General features: G+C 43.1%; 1 protein-coding gene across 4 annotated transcripts in view; it reads right to left on the minus strand.

Moving 5' to 3' along the window:
* SMCHD1 (structural maintenance of chromosomes flexible hinge domain containing 1) overlaps nt 1-24,172 on the minus strand; it is a 183,386-nt gene that overhangs the window by 132,119 nt on the left and 27,095 nt on the right. For all 4 annotated transcript variants that reach the window (XM_050939184.1, XM_050939183.1, XM_050939185.1 and 1 more), the window contains exons 9-17: nt 19,809-19,902; nt 19,365-19,575; nt 17,975-18,095; nt 17,705-17,888; nt 14,739-14,936; nt 13,386-13,499; nt 1,632-1,738; nt 1,230-1,312; nt 928-1,041 (exon numbers count right to left, since the gene is read on the minus strand). In XM_050939184.1, the coding sequence (XP_050795141.1) occupies nt 928-1,041; nt 1,230-1,312; nt 1,632-1,738; nt 13,386-13,499; nt 14,739-14,936; nt 17,705-17,888; nt 17,975-18,095; nt 19,365-19,575; nt 19,809-19,902 (1,226 nt within the window). The remainder of the gene's footprint in view (nt 1-927; nt 1,042-1,229; nt 1,313-1,631; nt 1,739-13,385; nt 13,500-14,738; nt 14,937-17,704; nt 17,889-17,974; nt 18,096-19,364; nt 19,576-19,808; nt 19,903-24,172) is intronic.

Raw genomic sequence — 24,172 nt, forward strand, 5'->3', positions numbered from 1 at the left:
AACTTGATTTTTATGGTTCCAGCTGTGGAGAAATTTTCCAGGGCACACTTCTACAAGACATGGCGATATTAAATCCATGTGTCAGACATTTTTGTGTCTTGCATATACCATGTTCTTCATGCCCAGTAAAGAATGTCTTCCTAGATCATTACAGCAATTGTTCCTCACCAGAATGCTAAAGCCATTCATCGTATCACATCTATGCTCAAGAATGATTTACAGAGGCTGAAATTGTTGTATCATGTTACACTTTCAAACACACATTAATCAGATACCGTGTATTGCAAAATTTCATGGCATGTCCTTCAATGCACTACATCCTGCAAGAAAAAACTCTTGGGCCAGAGACCATCAGCCCCTAGCAAAATGGGACCCTAATCCTGATTGGGATCTCTACATTTTTTTTGCAAAACATTAAACAAATACACTTTTTAATCTTTTTGTATAAGTTGCTTCCAGTTTCTTACTTATTCATTAAATGGATTTTAACTGTCATAAATCAATAGGGCATTATATAATAGATGAGTCCTGAAGTCCATGAGTGAACTATACCTACCTACCACATACCTACCTTATTAGTTACACATACAAAGAAGGTTAAAGATAACATTTACTGCTCCTTACTATTCTCACACTCTAAGGCCATATGACCTGAAATCCACATCACGTCCACATAGATAATGGAGGATTTAAAGAGCCATACTTAAAATATCAGGGCATTAAATATTTGGCATGATGGCATCTGTCAGTTCCTTAAAATATATAGCTTACCTAGTTTTGGAGAATCATTGCGCAGTTCTGACAAGATTTTGTCCTTATCTTATATTTATATTGGGGTATCAAATTCTAAACTAGCTATATATAGACAACATGCTTTATTAGTCTACAAAGAAATAATTTGTTAATCTTTCAAGGTTTTGTACTTACAGTGCAAAATAACCTTTAGTTCAACAAGGAGTTTCTTTGACCCTCCATGGCTTGTACCTGGAAGTTTTTGCATTGCCTCTCCTTTCTTATTCAAGATTTCAATTCTTAATGCTCCTGTATAAAAGGGTACCAAAAAGTGACTAATTTTTAAAACAAGCAATATAAAAATTGTTTGTTCTTGTTCCCAAGATGTTTTATTTTAAAGTTATAATGCAAAAAAAAAAAAAAAAAAAAGCAACACGCAAAAACAAAAAACACAAAAAGCCACATTAAATTAAAACAGTACCTGGAAAGAAACATACCTATTGGTGTACCAGCAAGCTTTATCTCATTTGGTAAGAGCTCATCTCCTTCAGGCCACGTTACTGACAATCTATCAGGAAGTCTAACAAAGAAACAAGATTGGTTTTTTTCTGTAAGTAAGAAACAGTACACTTAATTTTTAGCAGCATATAACTGAAGTTTAAACATAAGCCCATTTAGAAAGCAGGGTTTTGAAAGTCACTCTCTCCATTTCTTATTTTCATGCTATGCTCAGAATTCAGAAATCTTTGTTTCCTACTATAGCAGCTGATGAGATTATCAGGAGTAATGAAGCTACATTCTACATATTAGTGATTTTAATGATTTTGGAAGAAATACAAAAACCTAGAGAGTAGGGTCTTAGCAAGTAAAAGCTCTTTATTACAAAAAAGAGATCTTACCTTGCCATTTCATCTTCAATGTATTTTTTAACAACTTTTTCAGACATTGTTCTGTCAAGTTTTGAGATTGGGATAATTTTTATTTCATCATACAATGCTTGAGGTTCCTGAATAAATTAAATTCAATTATCAGTATCTATGCTGTAACATGCAAAGAGTAGAATTATCACTTCATATAAAAGGATCAGCAAATTATATATAGATATAATGCAATATCCTAAATAAGACTATGTGGTGATCCTGTAGATGCTAGATTATGCTAAAAAAATCATCTGAGGGCAGTGATACCATACAGTTACTCACAACTATACAATAGTGTAATAATTGAAATATACAATTTCTACTGTGATTGGCTGTTGCCTTTAGAACATCCATATGCTCGCAATGAACATGAACATCTCAGCTTCTCAGGATTTCCTTCATATTAAACAGTCTTTAACCCAACTGCATTTCAAACACTTAAGACAATTCTGCAGATTGCTAATTTATGTTCGCAATAGTACATGATAGGCTAACAAACATCTCAATCTGCATTTACTTAGATCAGTGTATGACCCAAATTGCTCCCCATACACTAGGCACAGCTATCCCCTGACTACGTAAAGGGGAGAGGGTTGGTATATTATACATAAACTCACTCTATCCATGCTGGGGGAAAAAAAGCCACACAGGGAATTTATTGTAAAAGATAGCATGTTATTTACTATTATGTAACAGTTTTTTTTAAGCTTCTCTCCTCACAATGGCAGTAGGGAATTCTACTCCATATAACAATCAAATGATGAGGTAGAAACTCCACAAGGGGAATCTTGTGGGTTTCCACTGCCCTTTTGCATGCAGTGGCATCAACTGAGTGCTGGCTATTAACTTGTAATAAACAAAAAACACCCTTCAAGTTATCTGGTTTTATTTAAAAAAGTCTTCCTGTATATTTGTATTCAGCTTAACTACATATACACATTTTACACTTAAACTATAGCGCACAAACAGACTCAGTGCTAAAATACACATACACAAAACACAGACATTACAATCATGCTATGCTAGGGATCAGAATGGAATTTTTTTTACCCATTGCTAGCAGAACGGGAATTATCGAATAAGAAATTTTCCATTCTGCAGCCTAGTGTCTTCCAGAAGTCTGATGCTTATGGAAGCAACACTGAGCGAACAGGAGTAGGAAGGGATACAAAAGTGAACATAAGAAATAGGAAACACACACACACCCCTTTTGAACTACTCAAATGGTCTGATTATGACTGGACCATTGCCTGCAGTACTATCTTGCCAAAGGAGGTCTCTGCAGAGACTGAAAGTCCATCTTATAGCATCCAATCAAGGTGTTAGTCAATGATCAAGTAGCTGCTCTGCAGATCTCTGGGGTGGAAGGACAAGTCATTTGGCCGATGAGATTATCACAGATCTTACAGAATGCACCTTGATTCTTTTTGGAAGAGATGCACCGAATGGCTTTTATGTCTCAGCAATGCATATAGTCAGATACATGTAGTAAAGGAGAGCCCAGATTCTCTAGGCCCTTGGCACATCAGAATGAAAAGGAAAAGAGGAAGTTATTCACCTTTTGCAGTAACAAGGGTTCTTCGAGATGTGTCCCCTGGTGGGTGCTCCACTTTAGGTGTCGGTGCATCCCTGTGCTGCAGTTTGGAGATTTTCAGTGTGCGTAGTAGTTGTCTCATGATGCTGTTGGCACCTCATGTAGCACGTGCATGACCTGACCTGTTCAGTTCCTGCTCCACCACAGAACTCGAGGCATGAACTCCAAAATAGAGGGGAGATAGGGTGGTTAGTGGAGCACCCAGAGGGGCATACATCTTAAAGAACCCTCATTACTGCACAAGGCGAGTAACTTCCTCTTCTTCTTTGAGTAGTGTCCCTGTGGGTGCTCCACTTTAGGTGACTGTAGAGCAGTGCCCCACCGTGGACGGTAGGGGCTTCGGAGTTGTGTGTGTTCACGCAGAGAGCACAGTAAGGCCTAATATAGTATCTGACCTACAGGATTGGGTGATAGCATAGTGTTTTGCAAAAGTGTGCTCTGAGGCCCATGTGACAGGCCTGCATGTGTCTATCAGAGGGACATTGTTCAGGAAGTCTATAGATGCAGCCATGAAACACGAGGAGTGGGATCAGTTCCCTGGTAGGGGTTCATTGTTATGCAGTCGATAGAGATGGATACAGGTAGAGATCCATTTAGATAGTCTCTGGGTTGATACTGTACATCCCTTGGAGTGTTCTGTTATGGAAATAAATAGTCTTGGGGATTTCCAGAAGGGTTTGGTTCTTTCTGAGTAAAACGCTATGGCTCATCTGACATTGAGTGTATGTAGGATAGCCTCTTGTGAGTTCCCATGCAGTTTTGGGTAAAATGTGGAAAGGTATATGGGTTAGTTTGGATGGAAGGATTTTGCCCAATACTTTGGGCAAAAATTTTGGATGTGGTCTTAAAGTGATCCTGTTTTTAGAGAACACTTTGTAAGGGGCTCCGCCATCAGTGCCCTGATTTCGCTGACCTGTCTAGCTGATGTAATCGCTACAAAAACCATCACCTTCATAGACATATGAAGGAGGGAATAGGTCACTAAGGGTTGAAAAGGTGCTTTGGTGAGGTACTGGAGTATGAAGTTCAAGTCCCATGCGGGTGTAGGTTGTTGGACTTCTAGGTACATGTTTTGTATACCAGTAAGGAAGCATCTGTGATTGGGTGAGCAAAGACTTATGTTCCCTCCACCTTGTGGTGAAAGGCTGTAATGGCTGCTAGATGTACTTTAAGCTTATGGATAAGCCCGATTCCTTGATGTCCAGTATGTAGTCCAGTATGGCTGCAGAGGCATCATGACTGGGTTTACCTGTTTTTGTTGGCACCATAGTGAGAATCTCTTCTGTTTTTGGAGGTAGGTATTGTGAGTGGTGGATCGCCTGCTATTTAATAATATGATTTACATGTTCTAAACAGGCTACTTTGTCACCTTGCTTTGACGTGAAGTTTCTCCAGATTTGGGTGGAGAGTTCAGCCTCCATTCTGTGAGAGGAGATCCGTCTGCAGGGGAAGGGCTCGTGGAGCGCACACTGCTAGGCGCAACAAGTAAGGGAATCAAGTCTGTCTGGGCCACGTTGGAACAATCAGTATGATATGGGCCTTGTTGGTGCATATCTTGTGAATGACTTGCGAGATTAGAGGTATCAGTGGGAATGCATATATGAATGATGTGTCCCACAAGATGAAGAAGACATCCCCTAGTGACTTGGGTGCTGGTCTCACCCTGGAGCAGAAAAGAGGGCACTTGTGGTTTGTTTCTGACACAAACAGGTCTACAGATTGATAACCCCATTTTTGGAATATCAATTGGAGGACATTGTTGTGTACTTCCCATTCATGTTCCTTGGAGAAGTGTCTGCTGTCTTATTCTGACACCCCAGAGGTAAGATGCCGAGATGGCTATGTTGTGGTGAATGCACCAGTTCCACAATTTCAGAGCCTTGGTGCAAAGTGAATGGGAGTGAGCTCCTCCTTGGCAATTGATCTAGAACATGCATGCTATGTTATTAGTCAATATGCAGATGGAGTCATTCCATATAATCAGTAGGAAGTGCCTGAACATGTTGTATACCGCTCAGGGCTCCAGCAGATTGATGTGGAGCTGAGTTTCCATCGGTGACCACTTGCCTTGTATGGAGTGCTGGTCTAAGTGAGCGCCCCAGCCTATGAGTGACGTGTCGGTCATGATTATTAGTGATGGAGGATCTTGCTGGAAAGGAATCCCCGTGCAGATGTTTTCTGGTTTCGTCCACCACTTGAGTGATGTAATGACATTTGAGGGTACTGTCACTCTTTTGTTTTGACTGTGTTTGCAGGGAGCGTACACAGTGCTCAGCCAGCCCTGTAAGCAACGCATATGCAGTCTTGTGTGTCTCGCCACAAATGTCGTGACTGCTATGTGACCTAATTGCTGTAGGCAGGTTCTGGTGGACATTTGAGGCTGCTAGTGACTGTCGAGATGAGGTTGACTATTTTCATGAATCTGTGACTGGGCAACAGCGTCCTGGCCTGTGTGGAGCCAAGGTAGGCCCCGATGAATTCCAGTTGTTGCAACCAGGGTCAATGTAGTTTTCTGTATATTTATCTGCAACCCTAGTGTCTGGAAAAGCTTAATGGTTGTCTGCACCATATGTGTTGCTTCTTCCTAAGTTGCGCCTTTCAGTAGACAATCATCTAAGTACGGGAAGATCATCACTCCTCTCCTTCGTAAGTGGGCCACCACTACAGCGAGGGTTTTTGAAAAGACTCAAGGGGCAGTGGAAAGGCCAAAAGGTAGTACTCTGTATTGGTAATGGTTGACCCTTACTGTGAATCTTAAAAATCGTCTGTGCGCTGGGTGTAAGGTAATATGAAATGAAGCATCTTGGAGGTCAAGGGATGAAAACCAGTCCCCCCCTTGTCTAATGCTGGAATAATTGTGGCCAGTGTGACCATTCTGAATCGGTGATTCCACAAACATTTGTTAAGTTTCCAAAGATCTTAGATAGGCCTCCATCTACCATTTTCCTTTTTGATAAGAAAATAATGGGAGTAAAAACCCTTCCGTTTGTATTGAGTTGGAACTTGCTCCACAGCACCCTATTGTAGGAGATGGTTCACTTCTTGTTGTAAGAGGTGCTCACGAGAAGGATCCCTGAAGAGGGACAGGGATGGAGATAGGTAGGGGGTAAGACGAGGAAGGAGATAGCATAACCCGTCCTTATAACCAGCAGTACCCATTGGTCCATTGTTATTCCTGCCCAAGCATGGTAAACAGGCACAGGTGATGGCCAAAAGGTGGGGTTGGAGTGTCTGGTAGCGCTGTATTGAAGGGGGCGTTCAGACCCTCGACCAGGACTTCAAAATTGTGGCTTGGTGGTAGATGGTTGTGAAGATGTGGATTGAGTTTGAGGAGCCCTCCATCTTTGTGAACGTTTATTTCTGTTGTGGTCAAATTGCCATTGTTGTGGGCGGTGGGTGTCTCTGCCCTTTTGGTATGGTTGGTATTGACACTGTTTGTTAAGAGGCATGTATATGCCTACGGTTCACAGGGTGGTCCTAGAGTCCTTCATAGAATGAAGATCATCATCTGTTTTTACAGAGAAGAGTTTCTCCTGGTCAAAGGCTAGATCTTCTACACCTTGAGTTGGAGCTCTTTGGAGATTCTAGACGACTGCAACCACGAAGCTCTGTGCATTACAACTGCCATTGCCATTGTTTTCGCCACAGTGTCCGCTACATCCATCAAGATCTGTAAGGATGGCCTGGAAATTTGCTGTCCTTCCTTCAAGATAGCATTGAACTGGGGGATGTTTTTTCCACCAGTAAGGCATCAAGAAATTCTTGCAGCTTACCATAATTGTCTTAGTTGTACTTGACTAAAAGGGCAAAATAATTGGCTACCCGGAATTGGAGTGTAGCTAATGAGTATACTTTTCTGCCTAATAGGTCTAATCGTTTATGTTCTTTATCCTGTGGAGTGGACTGGAATTGAGGTTGTTTGTTGCGATGATTAGCAGCTTCCACCACTAGAGAATTCGGTTGTTGAGAGAACAAAATGCCCATCCTTTTAGCTGGGATGAAGTACTTCCTATTAGCTCTTTTGCTAGTAGTAGGGTATGGTTGCGGGGGTTGGGGGGTGTCTGCCAAATATCCTCTGCTGGTTCCATTATGGCATTGTTTATTGGTAGTGCAATTTTGGATGTAGTGAATGTCTGTAAACTTTGCAGTAGCTTGTGCTGTTTTCCTTACACCTCTTCTAGGGGGATGTTTTATGGAGTTCCTGAAATTGTTTCAAGTCGTCAACTGGCTTGGAGGCAGCGAAAAGACTGCCTTGTCAGGGGAGGATGATGAGCTGTGGGCTGAGGAAATGTCCGCATCAACCGAACCTTCTTCCTTCTCATCTCCTCCAATACTTCTGACGTCTCCCTGCTTGGGAAAGTTGGAGAATTATTTCCCTTCCGGCTGGGGTCGAGGGCTTACAGTAGTGAGCCCAATATGCCACCAAGGGGTCCCCTTGCATGAGAAAGGGCATTGTTGGACACATCCAGGGTTGCCCATACCACTGTTGCATCTTGCAAGGTTGGTGAGAGTGAAGAGTGTTGGGAGGAGAAGTGTTTCCCATATAATTCCTTCTCTTCATCACTGGAGATAGGATGGGGAGCAGGAGAAGTGGACAACAGCTCAATTTTTTGGCCTGGAGATCCCTTGTTACCAAGCAAGGGTGACTGCAGCACCGAGGAGACCACTAGGACCTTGTGCTGTGGAAACTGCTGCGTAGCCACTTGTTTCTGTGGCAGTGGTGTGGCTGGTGCAGATGCAGTCAATGCCTTTGTCAAAATGGTTGGTGCCGTTCTCAGCTTGTCATATCAGTGCCTACGACTGAGTCGATGACGGTGGGGGCAGCCTGTGATACCACTCTCGGTGCCGACTCCTGCACCGGGGTGGTCAGTGCTGTGAAGGAGGAGCCTCTCGACTCCATTCCGGAGCAGTGGGGCTCAGCAGATGTCCACATAGGGATGGTGCCAGAGGTGCTTGGAGCCTCACAAGGGCTCACTCTACTTGAGCTCAGCACCAAGGATGGTGACCTCACCGAGGACCTCTTCTTTCTTTGAGTGTCCCTTTTAGAGGAGTTCGCAGCTCGCTTCCTGGATGATTTGGAAGACTGAGCAATCCCATTACCAGAGATTTTGTTCAGGGAACCATCTGTTGATGTTTATTTTTGTCCCTGAGGAGGAAGCTGAAGGGACTTTCCATCAAAATCATCTTGAAGCGGGGATCTCTATCACTCCTTGCCCTGGCTTTAAGGTTGGAGAAATGGGCAATTTTTGAGGGATATGGGTCTCCCCCAAACAACAGACAAGTGGACATCTGAGAGGGGCATCGCCTCATGACAAAAGTCACATAGTTTAAACCCACGCAAGCTGGGCATTGTGGATGTTAAAGTTTCCCAACGGGGAAAGAGTAGGAAAAATAAAAAAATACCTATACATTTAAAAAAAAAACCCAATAACTAAACAAACTAGACTTACTAAGCTACTGCTAATCTAACTTTCTAGAGAGAGAAAAACAAAGAGGCTCCTGAGCTCCATCTGCAGCCAAGGACAGCTGAGAATGAACTGAACGAGTCAGGTTGTCCGCACACTACATGAGGTGCCAACGACATCGCAAGATGACTATTGCTCATGCATGCCCTGACTGAGCACTGCTACTGAAAATCTCTGATCTTCAGCACAGGGATGCACCAACAGCCAAAGTGGAGCACTCGCAGGGACACTACTCGAAGAATACAGACCCATCTCCTTGTGGATTCCATATGCTTGACATAAGTCTTCAGTGATCTTTTGATATCTAGGGTGTGCCATGGCTTCTCATTTGACAGCTATGGTTCCATTCTCTAAAACTCCAGATCTGGTAGGTAGTTTTAGATCCTCAGAGCATTCCCCATCCCCTCAGAATGGTGTCTGAGAAGCTGCAGGCCTGGAAGGCATATGGGGAAAACCCCTGTGGACATCCTCTGGAACTACAGCACCTGACTCGGAAACAACTTGGTCTTACATTGGCTACAAGGAATGGTCCCATACTCTCAGAAGAAAGGCCTGAAGACACCTGATAAACCTCACCCATGGAGAGACCCATATGTGCAAGACCAGAAGGCATAGTGGCTATAGACACTGTGCTATGGTTGACCTCGTGCTTCCTCCAGCAGAAATATCAGATCCTGGATCTTCAGGAATCTGTCTAGTGATGGGTATATTTTTCTCACTGAAGCATCTATGTCCACTCCCATGTGAATTATGGTTGTTGAGGGAATCAGCGAGCTTTTCCTGGCATTACTGAAAAGCCACATGCTTGGAGGCAATCCAGATTCTGGATTGTGGGACTGCATGCTGTGGCCTATGAGCCATGCTTTGCTGTGACTACAATCAGCTACATATGACTCTGGGTGCCAAGGGTGGATCAGAAAGAAGAGTCTGTCAAGCTAAAGATTTTGTTAATTTGAAGGAAAACTGATCTAGGTTTGCTCGGAAGCTTCTACTCCAGGTTCTTTCCTCCCATCCAGGGTAACAATCGTTTCTTGGATATCTTTGGTGTTGGTAGCAACTAATGGATTGCTGTGCTGGATTTCAGAGAGAGGGCTGAAACTTCTCTGCAATCTCAACTAGTAATTTCTCTGTTTCCTCCAATAGCTTCTCACCTGTAAGCCTCCATGCATAAGATATCTATTTAGGATAAGTGATAACTATTCATGGGTGTAATATGACATCCTTGTAGTCACCATGTTAGAATCCATTGTTCATCACAAATCACATCAAGCGTTTGACCAAGACCAGGCTCGAGACATCTCACTCCAAGCAAGGATCATACCACTAGAAGATGAGCCGTTTGTTAACCATGAAACAAGCTTTCCCACTAAATATATGAAAAGCCTTTGGTTTTAATACTTACAGCTGAGGCTTTGAAATTATTGCACCATGATTCTTATGGTCTTGGAAGGAAGTCCCCTTCTGAAGGTGTGGCTTGTTTTTACTTACACACACACACACACACACACACAGACACAGACACACACCATATTACACTTTAGTTTAATCAGGTGTCCTCATTTGGATCTTATGCCTTCAAAAGAGGCATTAACAGGAAAATATGTATTAACAATACTTGAAAGGAAAGATTTTTTATTAAATATTAAGTTCCTTGCAGGCCACTGACTGGCATCCTGTCTTGGAAAAGTTCTGCAGGGTTTTTTTGTTTCTCTCTTTGTTTGTTTGTTTTGCTTGTGTGGTACTTCTTTCCCTGGCTATTTACAGGAGGGAGATAGTATAATTCATCTTGGTCAGGAGACCACACAACAGAAGCGGGCTACTGGTACACATAAAAGCAGCAGAGAGTCCTGTGGTTGCTGCTTTTACAGATCCAGACTAACATGGCTACCCCCTGATACTGGTACACAAGTAAATTGTGAAAATGGCTTGTTAGCTGTCCCCAGGACCTGAAAGGCTGCCTAACTGCTCCTGCAAGCAAGTATGGTAGAAGCCACCAAGCACCACTTGGAGCTTTACTCAGGACATCAGGGCTCTTTTGAATATGGAAAGGGATTTACTTACTTACCCCTCTGTAATCCCATGAAGGTGCAAGCTTCATGGGGAGTAGAATCCTCAAGCACCTCTGTTCTGGTCACAGATTGCCTGAGATGCACAAGGCTCTATGTGGAGACAGCCTTGGGAGTGAGGGAGGGAAAAAGCGAGACCTTTTCCCAGGCAAAGAAAGAATTGGTAGCTGATGATCAGAAGGCACAATTCCCATTCGTGTTTTGCCTCAAATCTGAAGCCCTTTCCCTGGCAGAGTGAGGGTCTTTTGGCTGAAAGCCAGATAGGCACAATTTCAGTTAACCTGCTGCCTGAGGCATAGCACTGGCTTCTCTGAATCCCCACACAAGCTGTAGGGTTGGGGAGGGTGGTAACCACGGTACAGAGCACTGAGAGAGACCCTCTGAAGGAGATAATCGCCCACAAACACTGTCGCGGGGGAGAAGGCAAAGAAAGGGTTTAACTCCTGATTGCTTATTCACAATAGTAATCACTGTCTTCTTAAAGACACACTTACTTTTGCCTTTTTGACTCAGAATCTCTGGTTTACACAGAACTTACTCCAGAGTATCATGAGGAAACCCTGATTCATGGTGCAAGGAAAGGGAGCTGTACAGGAGCTCGGCTTCTCTCCTCAGGGATTTAGGACCCACTTTAGGACTTGTGGGGGAACCAGTAGCCTGGAAGGGGTCTTATCTTTATGGTCCTTTGCTGCCTTAGGACTTAAGCCCCTGGTCAGCTGGTCAAAGTCCTCTTCACCATCAGAACCTCTTCTTGCTCTGCTCAATCTTTCCTGGTTGTTTTTTCACAGTAAAGTAATGGATACTTTGAGGGGGTAGGAGACCCAATATGCCAGACAACTCAGAGCCCTGTGCCCTCAGAAAGAGAGGGTTGGCTGACTATGGGCTGGGCATTTTTTACCTTCTGCCAAGACAGAGAAAGCTGCCTCAAACACCGAGTACATTTCAGATTTTGCTCAATACTTGCATGGCTGCTCTGCCACACCTGAAAGGGGGCAGAGCAGCGTGTCTAGCTTTGTGTGGAGCCTCATGGTAAGGGGTCCAGGGCTGAGGGGGGATTGGATAAGGGGTGGGGGCAGTCAGGGGACAGGGTGGGTTGGATGGGGGGGGTGGCTAGGGGCGGGGGTCTCTGGAGGGGGCACTCAGGGAGCAGAGGGGGTTGGATAGGGCATGGAAGTTCCAGGTCTGTCAGGAGGCGGGGGATGGATAGGGGTCAGGGCAGTCAGGGGACTGGGAGCAAGGAGAGTCCTGGAGGGGGGCAGTTAGGAGGGGGGTCTCTGGAGGGAGTGGTCAGGAGACAAGGAGTTGGGGGGGTTGGATGAGTTGGGAACTCTGGGAGTCCTGTCAGGAGCCTGGGGTGTGGAGAGGGGTTGGGGAAGGCAGAGATGGGGGGATGCGTTGAGAGTTCTGGGGGTCCTGTCAGGGAACAGGGAGCGGTTGGATGGGGCATGGGAGTCTCAGGGGTCTGGCTGGGGACGAGGGTGTGGATAAGGGTCGGGGCAGTCAGAGGATAGGTAAGGGGTAGGGTCCAGTCCGAGGACAAGGAACACGGAGGCTTAGATAGGGGATGGTGTCCTGGGGGACAGTTGGGGGCAGGGGTTTCAGGAGGGGGTAGTCAGGAGACAAGGAGCAGGGGGGTTGGGAGTTCTTAGGGGGGCAGTCACCCAGCCCTCTCCCATGAGCCCTGACAGCTCCCCACACACACACTGCCCTCTACCCGCACACACCCCAGACCCCTGCCCTGAGCCCTGTACTTCCCTCATACACACCCAGCCCTCTGCTTTACTCCATTTCCCCCCAACCCCCAACAACTCTAACCCTGACTCTGGCATCCCCACACACACCCAGGCTCCCCTCTGCCCTGACACCTTCACCCCCCCCACATACCCAGCTCCCAGCCCTGACTCCAGCCCTCAGCCCTCTGGGTCCCGGCTGCTGGCCCCGCATGGCCTGCTGCTGGTCTCGGGTTCTGGCTGCCGGACCCTTGCCAGCCGGGGTCCCGGCCGCAGGCCTCACTCAGCCCGCTGCCGGCCTAGGTGAACAGAACCCCAGACCAGCAGCGGGCTGAGCGGGCCGGCAGCATAAGATCAACGTTTTAATTTCATTTTAAATGAAGCTTCTTAAACATTTTGGAAACCTTGTTTATTTTACAATACAACATTAGTTTAGTTATATAACATATAGACTGAGACCTTCTAAAAAACATTAAAATGTATTACCAGCACACGAAACATTAAATTAGAGTGAATAAATGAAGACTCGGCACACCACTTCTGAAAGGTTGCTGACCCCTGATTTAAACACACAAAACATAGCAACTGTGCTAAGTGTCAACTGTGATACTACACTGCCAAATCAATTTTAAATTAACTAGACCATTTCAATGAACACACCTCCATAATGTGAGCTATGGAGATTTATAGTAAAACTCTGAACTGAACTGCTTATTTATTATTTTTTTTGGAGGCTTGTTAAACAATCTAGCATGACTGAATCTCATGTTTTTAGATAGAAAAAAAAGTTTAAAAAATCTAATCTCAGGATCAAATAAAGAGTTTCAAAATGGAGTAAGTTTCAGAGGTTTGTACGATTTGCTTTATAGCTTACTTACCAGAGCAAGTTGAACCTCTCCTCCTGTAGCATATACATCACCATCATGATCTCCATACAGAAAAAATTTCAAGATACTTCCATAAAATATTGGAAGAGTTTTAATTGTTTTCACCTAAAAGAGAAAAGACAGCTCAGTAACTATCATAAACCTTAACATGGATGAGTTCCTGACACAAGTGGTTCAACAGAAGTTACACATTAAAAATGACATTTGTGCATCAGTCACCTTGCAATTATTCTGCTTGCATGTATAAATCAAATAATAAACCCTTCTGAAGTTAGACATTCCTTACCCAGGTTTTAGTTTGCAGCAGAGACGCTCTCCTTAAAACCCAAACTCCCTGCTTTAAATGACGGTGGCCTCTGTCATATTCAGCCAGGAACTTTCTCTCAGAGCTCCTCCCCAGATAAATCACAGGATGATACAGTCCGTCTATAGTTAAGGTTGTAATCAGGTTCCATTATAAGACTTATTTTATATACATCTTGTAACTCTGGCTAAAAGAAATGGTGTGGACTAAAAATTTCCAGGTTTATTCTAAAGCCTAATGGAGAATTTTTCTGTAATGCATGAAGTAAACTGTTCAAATTGAGTTACAAGATATTAAAAAAATTAATCTGATTTGAAATTAACATGTGTCCTAAACTAAGGCAGCTTGTTACTACCTTCACATTTTTCAAAGTTACGTTTATTTGAAATCTTGCACATGAACTACAACTGAAGAAAATGAGCTAATTTTATTCTTTTCTAATAATTTTGTTGTCTTATAACAAAAAACTCCTAGTTTCAGAAAAGAGATTGAGGACTTGTCTACACTGTGCCACAGTGTGGACCACGAGGTGTGAATTGATTCACATGGTTAACTGCCACTGCCGTAAACTAAAAGGTAGTTACATTACATTAGCGCAGTCCCAAACAGGACTAGTTCAATGCACTCCAGCAAGGGCCACACAGCCAATGAGAGTGCAACATACGAATGTGCACTAAAAGTTACACACCTTCGGTGAAGACAAGTTTGTTGTGATATGCGCTTTACAAAGTAAACATAACTATATTTGTAACTTTTATGTAGGTTGCGAAGTTAAGGAGAAACAGGAACACTGAAGATTACTTCTAAATTCTGCAGGAGACAAAGAAGGAGCCAGGGAAGAACAGACAAACTTAATTCTGATATTTAACTTTTTAGAGCTTGATTTTGGATTCTTAACTTTCTTAATGTAATTTTTGTATAGAAAATTATCTGTTGATCTAACTAGTATCATACTTACCTTATATACTGTAAATATTCTACATAACGTATATCAATTTTTAACTTTAAACAGTGCCAACTTTATCAAGCAATTAACTTACCAACTGTCCAGTTCTGTACGTTTTCCCATCCCACTCTATTGCAGAATATGTAGCCCAAGGACTTTGCATTCTTTTGGAGGTCAAGTCAGTACGTGTACTTATTTCTTTAAATAGCGTGAATTTTATCTGTTTGTCATATTTCTCATGGCAGTCTTTGAGCCACAAAGCAAATTCTCTGTCAATTTTCATTCGTTGCTCCTATGAAGAGTTATAGTAGATGCATTACAAAATGTAAATCTGAGTTTCATAAGTGCGAATAGCGACTTAAAGTGCATGATCAGAGGGGTAGCCGTGTTATCTGGATCTGTAAAAGCAGCAAAGAGTCCTATGGCACCTTACAGACTAACAGACGTATTGGAGCATGAGCTTTCGTGGGTGAATACCCACTTCGTTGGAAGACATGCATCCGAAAAAGTGGGTATTCACCCACGAAAGCTCATGCTGCAATACGTCTGTTAGTCTGTAAGGTGCCAAAGGACTCTTTGCTGCTTTTAAAGTTAATGGTTGTTCTCAGTGATACTGTAGTCAAAAGTTAGTTTTTCAACACTCTTTAAAAATATCACAGTCTAAGTAAGACTTATCTTAACCCAGTAAATGCTTAAGATAACTCAATACATCAGTAAGTAAAGCTAATTTTCAAAATGTTGCTTACTACAAATAAGAGGTTATCTTCTCAAGGGAAAAAGTCTTTCCCTCACTGTATACCTAGTTACATCCATACAATAAAAACTAGGTTTAGCAGAAAATATAGTAATTATTTTTTTCTTCTTCAAAACAAAAAACTAGGGCTGCTAAGCTATTAAAAAAAATAGTCACAATTAATCACGCGATTAAAAAAATTAACTGCAATTAATCGCACGATTAATAGAATACCATTTATTTAAATATTTTGGATGTTCTTCTACATTTTAAAACACTGATTTCAATTACAACACAATACAGTGTAAAAAAAAAATAGTATATTTCAGTTCACCTAATACAAATACCATAGTGCAATCGCTTTATCATGAAAGTTGAACTTACAAATGTAGAATTATGTACAAAAAATAACTCCATTCAAAAATAAAACAAGGTAAAACTTTGAGGCCTACAAGTCCAATCAGTCCTACTTCTTGTTCAGCCAATCGCTCAGACAAATAAGTTTGTTTACATTTGCAGAAGATAATGCTGCCTGCTTCTTGTTTATGTCATCTGAATGTGAGAACAGGTATTTGCATGGCACTGCTGTAGCTGGCGTCGCAAGATATTTACATGCAAATATGCTGAAGATGCATATGTCCCTTCATGCTTCAACCACCATTCAGACATGCGTCCATGCTGATGATGGATTCTGCTTGATAAGGATCCAAAGTAGTGCAGACCAATGCACGTTCATTTTCATCATCCGAGTCAGATGCCACCAACAGAAGGCTGATTTTCTTTTTTGGTAGTTTGGGTTCTGTAGTTTCTGCATCACAGAGTTGCTCTTTTAAAACTTCTGAAAGCATGCTCCGCACCTCATCTCTCTCAGATTTTGGAAGGCACTTCAGATTCTTACACCTTGGGTCTGAGTGCTGTAGCTATCTTTAGAAAGCCTGTTCTCACTTAGAGGTGACATTGTAAATAAGAATTGGGCAGCACTATATCCCGTAAATGTAAACAAACTTGTTTCTCTTAGCGATTGGCTGAACAAGAAGTAGCACTGAGTGGACTTGTAGGCACTGAAGTTTTACATTGTTTTGTTATGGACTGCAGTTATGTAACAAAAAAAAAAAATCTACATTTGTAAGTTGCACTTTTACAATAAAGAGATTGCATTACAGTACTTGTATTAGGTGAACTGAAAAATACTCTCTTTTGTTTGTCATTTTTACAGTGCAAATATTTGTATAAGTCTGTCGCAACTTAGGTGCATTTAACATGCGTGCCTTCAGCTTTACGCTGAATGGCCCAGAGTCCGGGGGGTGTGTGGCCTCAAGTGGAAGAGGCGTGGCCTCAAGATTTAAAGGTCTTGGGGCACCAGCTGTTGCTGTGAGTCCCACGGCCTTTAAATCACCCAGAGGGCTCCCAGCTGCAAAGGCGGCTGGTAGCCCCTGGGGCAAACTAAAGGGCCCGAGGCTCCAGCCACCGTGGAGCTTCGGGTCCTTTAAATGCCAGCCCCAGCCCGGCTGCCAAAGCTGCGGGTGGGATTTAAAGGGTTCCTCCGGGCTCCCCACCACAGCTGGAAACCCGGTGGAGCCCTTTAAATCCCACCCACAGCTCCGGCTGCCAAAGCTGCGGGCCAGCATTTAAAGGGCTCTTCCAGGCTCCCCGCAGTGGCGGGAAGCCTGGTGGAGCCCTTTAAATCCCACCCGCAGCTCCGGCGGTCAGGCCGGGGCGGCATTTAAAGGGCTCCTCTGGGCTCCCCATGGCAGCAGGAGCCTGGAGGAGCCCTTAAATGCCACCCCGGCCCTGCCGTCGGAGCCGTGGGCAGGATTTAAAGGGCTCAGGGATATAATTTTCAGTATACACGGTTTTCGCTTTACACGATAACCACAGAATGGAACCCCTGCGTATAAGACTTGCCTGTATCAAAAAGAATATAAAATGAGCACTGTACACTTCGTATTCCGTGTTGTAATTGAAATCAATATATTTGAAAATGTAGAAAAAATCCAAAAATATTTAATAAATTGTAATTGATATTCTATTGTGTTTTTTTGAGTTAATCGCATGAGTTAACTGTGATTAATCGACAGCCCTAAAAAAAACCCCAAGGTTTGTGCTCATTTTTCAGTTTTAAAAAGGCTCAACTTTAAGGGCTATTAATACTGACATGGATTACTATTGCAAAGTTCTATAAGTTTCCACAGTGACCTGTCACTGGAAACAGTACAAAAATTTAGTAATATGGACAAATGAGCACTAAGAAGTGTGATGAGACTACTTAAATCATATTCATTGAATTTTGGCAAGCAGAAGTACAAATTAAAGATTAAAAGCATCACCTGTCCATTGAAGACCCTTGTAAAAAGAGTGTTTTTGTCTTTTAACTTCAGTTCCAGGTCCATGAAAGTAAGCTTGTTTGTGCTGACCTGAAACTTATCGTTGGTAAATAATGTGCCAGAAATTCGATTGTAGCATTCAATTGGTGCAAGTCCTCTCTTCTTGGGAGGAGCACACCAGTCAAAGCTTAAAACAAAAAGGTAAAATAATTAGAAACTTCATTTTTTGAAAAGCAGTAAAATGTTTAAATTGTAGACCTGGAAATTTCTTACTCTTCTACACTTGTGTATGGTATTAACCTTCCATTCCAAAAACATTCAAAAATAGGCCTTTTTCCCCTGGCCCCTTTTTCTACCACAAAGCAGTCATCATCGTCGTCATCATCTTTTAATCCTAGATTTAAAGGAACACCAGAGTTACCATAACAAAACAAGAGCCAAAACAAGAATATATTGCAACGTTTACCTTATTTGTTAAATTAAACATACATTCTGTGTACGGTGAAACTATTCAGTAGGTATATACCACAGAGGGAAAAAATAATTACCAGTAATTCTGTTTATCATACGCCTTTTCTTTCCCCAGGTTAAAATTCCTATCTTATACTAAATGGCATCTACCAGGGAACAAAAGCATCCTTTTGTTGAATCACATCTGCTTATCTTGAATATCCAAAACAATGATCTCCTCCACAGACTCACACCTACGTTCAGACCCAGTTTCAGAGGCAATCATTTTAACACTAGAAACAAAATCTGATTTTGTATTTCTTACACTCTAGTTATTCCTACAGCTTCCAGCAGTACAGATATCCAGCCAACTGACAGCAAAGCTGTCATGTACAGCCTTCCTTAGTTGTACATGAGTTTAGCCCAAAAAATCTACTTCTCACAGAAATGAGGCCTAAGGGAGCACAAACATTATGTATGCACACAACTTTCATAATTTAGTTCCAGGTTTCTCAAACAGGGGTTGCCGCTTGTGTAGGGAAAGCCCCTGGCGGGCCACGCTGGTGTGTTTATCTGCCCCGTCCGCAGGTCCGGACGATCGCGGCTCCCACTGACTGCGGATTGCTGCTCTGGGCCAATGGGAACTGTGGGAAACAGCGCGGGCCAAGGGACTTACTGGCTGCCGCTTTCAGCGGCTCCCATTGGCCCGGAGCAGCGATCCGCAGCCAGTGGGAACCGCAATCGTCCAGACCTGCGGACAGGGAAGGTAAACACACCAGCCCAGCCCGCCAAGGGCTTTCCCTACACAAGCAGCGACCCCTGTTTGAGAAACCCTGATTTAGTTCATTATATAGTTTACCCTAAAACTGAAATTGTAAAACTTAACTTGAAAAACACGACTAAATCTCAACTTGGTTTAAACTGCTCCCCCCTCATATGCTTTCACCACTCAGTTTCTAATTCATCTCAGTACAAAGAATTGTGAGATGGCTCAAGATGGAAATCTGCCATAAAAAAATGGATGAAGAGTTTCTCAAAATTTGGAGATTAGTATTTGCTTCAGAAAGTATATTCTTGAGTCTTTTAAGCAGATTCTACAAATGATGAGGACTGGAAATATGCATGCAGCATGTTGACAAAAATGTAGGATTACATATATAAAACTGTTCCCAAAGTTGTGAAATTTAAAACTAGTTAGATTTAACTGACTTACGTGATGGAAAGCATGGATCATCAGGATATGTTTCTTTATCATATAAGAAAGGATGGTAGCGGATGATGCCCTCTACTATACCTTCTCCTTCAACATGTGACTTAAACTCAAAGCTATCTGCCGCAGAATTTATATATAATGTCTGCATGTCATCTTTGATCTCTCTAAGGTTGACCATCCTAGGTACCTTTCCTTTTTCAAACATCAAAATCTAAAAGAAAAACAAAACAGGTATAAGTTTTTCCGGTCATCAACAAACTACATCCAACACAAAATGTCACAACTGGTTAACTACATTTTTTAAAGTAATTATCATTAAATGTCTGAGTTTTCCATGAAATCATACACATCTTTCAAACACTGCAGTATTTCAGAGCAATTAACAGTAAATATAATTACAGCAATGTATTAATGACATATAATACGTAACCATATATATCCCACCTCAATATCAATGTTGTTGAAAGGTCCAGCTTCTTTCACTGTAGCATTAGTTTCATTTCCTTTTGGTCCATGGATATAGTAATGATAGATATGTCTGAAGTTCATTAAAAAAATATTTTTAACTAAACCAAAAACACACACACAGGAAAAACTAAAGCAATCTAAAGTGCAAAATTTACAAAGCCTAAATATATTCATAAGTGTTTTTATATTAAACAGGTGTGGGGTTTTTTTTTAAATTTAAATTTAACTAGTTCTTGGTATTGTTGGATACCCAAATTCAACAGCATTAAAACCACATGGTGAAATGACTAGGAACAGTGGCCAAGCTATGTTAGCTATATTTAAAGGTACATTATTTTTCTTTCACTAAGTGAAAAGGCCAGGGTACTTAGATATCTAATCTCAGACTTATCAGAATAGGTGAAATACTTGCATTAGAGGAAAGATTTGGAAATATTTAGATACCTTTGCAAAGCAGTAAGTGACTATGGTGGTATGTATTATTCTGATGGCAGTTTCCAGGGCCGGCGCTTCCATTTAGGCGACCGCGCCAGGATTCGAGAGGGCGGCAATTCTGCAGCCGGGGGTCCTTCCGCGCTCTGGGTCGTCGTCGGCAATTCTGCGGCGGGTCCTTCACTCGCTCCGGGACCCGCTGCCGAAGTGCACCGAAGACCGGGAGCGCGGAAGGACCCACCACCCCCGCCGCAGAATTGCCGCCAACGACCGGGAGTGCAGAAGGACCCCCTTTTGGCCTATGGCGCCAAAAACCCTGGTGCCACTCCTGACAGTTTCCTTTATAGAAAGGCACAACAATAAAACTACTGTAAAGCATTTTGAAATCTACAGATGAAAAATGGTGTATAAGAGCAAGGTATTTTTATTTATTCTGATGATCAGTTTTGTAATGGTGCCAAGTTATCTACACAATAATTAGAATGTCACAAATAATCCTTATGCTTTCTTTCATTTTACTATAGTATGAATAGCTAGGTGTGCATTAGAGAAATTATCCTTCTATAATTCTTGTTCTCTAAAGGTATATAACTCAGTTTTCAGAAGTCTTGAGAACCCACATGTGCTATATTGTATACTCTGAGTCCCAAATCCTGTGAACACTAACAACACATGTAAACTGTTCCGAGGACTTCAATATTTTAATAATTACCCAACCCTTTAGGCTTCAGCGGAGCTACCCATATACATGCCTAATTTAGCCACGTGTGTACTCTCAATAAAGCCTACAAAGTTAGTTATTTATGGAAAATTACTGGAATATTTAAGTAAATGGGACTACTTGTGTGTATAAAATTGAACTCATATGCCTTGATTCTGCAATCTAGCAGATTTAGAAAGTTACAAAAAGATTTTTCCTTGTAACGTTCAATGAAAATTCATACACTGAGGGAGTCTGTAGATTTGACAAGTTTTAGACTTCTTCATAACAGAGTGAAATTGGAGTATATATGATACCAGTTAAGTGTACAGTAACTCCCCACTTAATGTCCTTTCGCCTAATGTTTAGATCTTATGTCCCTGGTCCACTACAGAACATGCTCGTTTAAAGTTCTGCAATGCTCTGCTATAATGTCGTTTGGCCACCTGCTTTGTCCACAGCTGGAAGCTCCCCCATCAGCTCCCCCAAGCACCTCCTGCCCACCAGCGGACCCTGCAGATAAGTGCCTTCCCCCTGCTCCCTCTGCCTGCAGCAATCAGCTGGTTTGCAGCATTCAAGAAGCAGAAGGGAGGAGCGAGAACACAGCGTGCAGGTTCCCCCACCCTCCCCAGCTCCTGAATGCCGCAAACCAGCTGATTGCCACAGGCAGGAGGTGGGGGGGGGCGAGGATGTGGCATGTGGAGTAAAGGGGGAGGAGATGGGTGAGGGAGAAAACGTGGGTTAAGTCTGAGGGCTTGGAGGAAGGGGTGGAGTGGCGGGCTGAGGGTTGAGCACCGTGCCCCTGGTGCTTGCACAGTAGGGGAAAGTTGCAGTTGCTGCTGCACAATGTGCTTCTCCTAGCCTACTTGCCTGCCGTGCCAGTGGGCTGTGCCTGGGTGGAGTAAGGCGGGGGCACATCCCAATTGTAGCACTGTACTGTATGTACAGTATGTTTGTAAACACACAGCATGTACACACTATCCCCCTCCTCCCACAATTCACTGTTGCTTTATGGCCCAACAGCCCTGCTCAGGAATAGGGCTCTACACCAAGTGCTTGTGAGGCCACCAGCTGCCTGCAAAGCAGCTGTGGGTGGTGCACAGCAGAGGCCCTGCCTTGCTGTTTTGCGACAGAACAAACAAATGTTTTAATCTGTTCCCCTCGCACCCCCTTTGCTGGAGGGAGGTAAGAACACAGGGGGAGGCAGCCCGCCCAAAGAACCTTACAGGAACAGAGAGTTCCAGCGCCTGCTTCACTGTAGCAAGGGGGAGAAGCGGCGTAGAGATGCACAGAATCTGGCTCTGCTCCCATGAAAATCTGTGAAATCCACAGGAGCTTTGCCATTCACTTTAATGCCAGCTGCATCTCTCTGCCCCTACTTGCACATAGCAGAGAGGTGGCACAGCCCTGCAGCAAACATTATTTTCCTCCTCTTACTACATCGGCTGCAATGCTGCCCGGGTGCTGAGTGCATGGTTACTAGGGGAGATACAGCAGAGCCAGTTTTCCAGGGCACCCTAGAAGAGAGGCCTTTGGTCCTCCAGCAGGACTCCTGTGAAGTTAAGAACCTGCAAGAAAGTAAGAACCTCCATAACTAGTCCTAGCCTAGGGTTTCCAGTAGGACAGCAGATTACCATGGAGAATGACATAGGTTTTCCAAATTCTTTCCCTTGCAATAGTTGATTGATGCTGCATGACTCCAACCACTCCAGCCTGAAGGGAGTGAAGAGCAGCACATGCCTGCATGTCCGGAGAATCATCACCCACAGCTTCATGAGTCATATACATCCAGCAAGTGATAGTGGAGTGCCTAGCAGTAGCAGTACCACTAGCAGCAAGAAAACCAGGAAACCCATTAGTTTTGGTACTAAATTAGACATTTTAAAGCATTTTGATGCAGGTGAGCATGCAGTAGACATTGGCATCGCTCTAGGTCTTTCTTTGATCACTGAGAAAACAATTAGGAATAATGCCAAAAAGCTCAGGGCTAGTGCTCAGAGTGTAACACCGCTTGGTACTACTACAATAATTCGATCAAGTAGTAGTTTGCTGAAAACACAGAGCATCTTCTTTCACTGTGGATAGAAGACCAAAACCAGTGGAACATACCTCTAAGTTTGCTAGTGATACAAGCTAAGGCAAAAAGTTTGCATAACAATTTGAAGACAGACCAAGGTGAAAGATCACAGAGACTTTCACAGCAAGTCAGGGATGGTTCGACTGGTTCAAGAGGCGCTTCCACCTGCATAACATCAAGATGTCCAGTGAGGCGGCTACTGCTGATGCTGCAGTAGCTAAAAGAATTCCCCGACTATCTCAAGAAAATAATTGAGGAAGGTGGCTATTCCCCTAAACAAGTCTTCAATGCTGATGAAATGGGCTTGTACTGAGAGAGAATGCCTGAGCAGACTTACATTTCCCAAGAGGAGATGACAGAGCCTGGATTTAAAGCAGCTAAAGATCGTCTAACGTTGCTTCTAGGTGGTAATGCTGTCGGAGACATGAAGATGAAACCACTGACAGTGCACCAATCTGAAACACCATGCGCGCTCAAGAGATTTTCAAAGGAACACCTTCCGGTCATTTAGAGATCCAATAAGAAGGTATGGATAACTGGAGCTATTTTTTCAGAATGGGTGACTCTCTATGCTGTCCCTGCATGGAAGGAATACTGTGCTAAGGAAAATCTTGATTTCAAGATTTTATTGCTTATTGACCTGTGTGAAAAAGTCAAAGTTGTCTTTCTGCCACCTAATAAGATATCACTCATCCAACCCATGGACCAAAGAGTCATCACTGCATTTAAGGAGCATTACTTACGCTGTACTTTTGACCAGCTCATCAGAGGCACCGATGGGGAAGGCAAACCTATGATTCGGCAATTTTGGCATGACAACATCATCCTGAAGTGCATCAATAACATTGGTGAGTCCTGGGCTGAAGTTACTCAGGCATGCATGAATGGTGTGTGGGGAAAGCTGTGGCCTGAACGTGTCAATGACTTAAAAGGATTTAAAGATGTTGTCCCCGCTATGAAGAAAGATATCCTCAGCTTGGCCAAGAAAGCAGGTTTTGATGAGGTGACAGAAGCCGACGTTTCACAACTTCTGCAATCACACAGAGAAGAGCTAACCAATGAAGATTTGATGCAAGTAGAGGTGATGAGAGCAATGGAAGAAGAGGGCCAAGAAGTAGAACTAATCCATCG

Source organism: Gopherus flavomarginatus, chromosome 2 (assembly GCF_025201925.1).
Source record: "Gopherus flavomarginatus isolate rGopFla2 chromosome 2, rGopFla2.mat.asm, whole genome shotgun sequence".
Lineage (NCBI taxonomy): Eukaryota > Metazoa > Chordata > Testudines > Testudinidae > Gopherus > Gopherus flavomarginatus.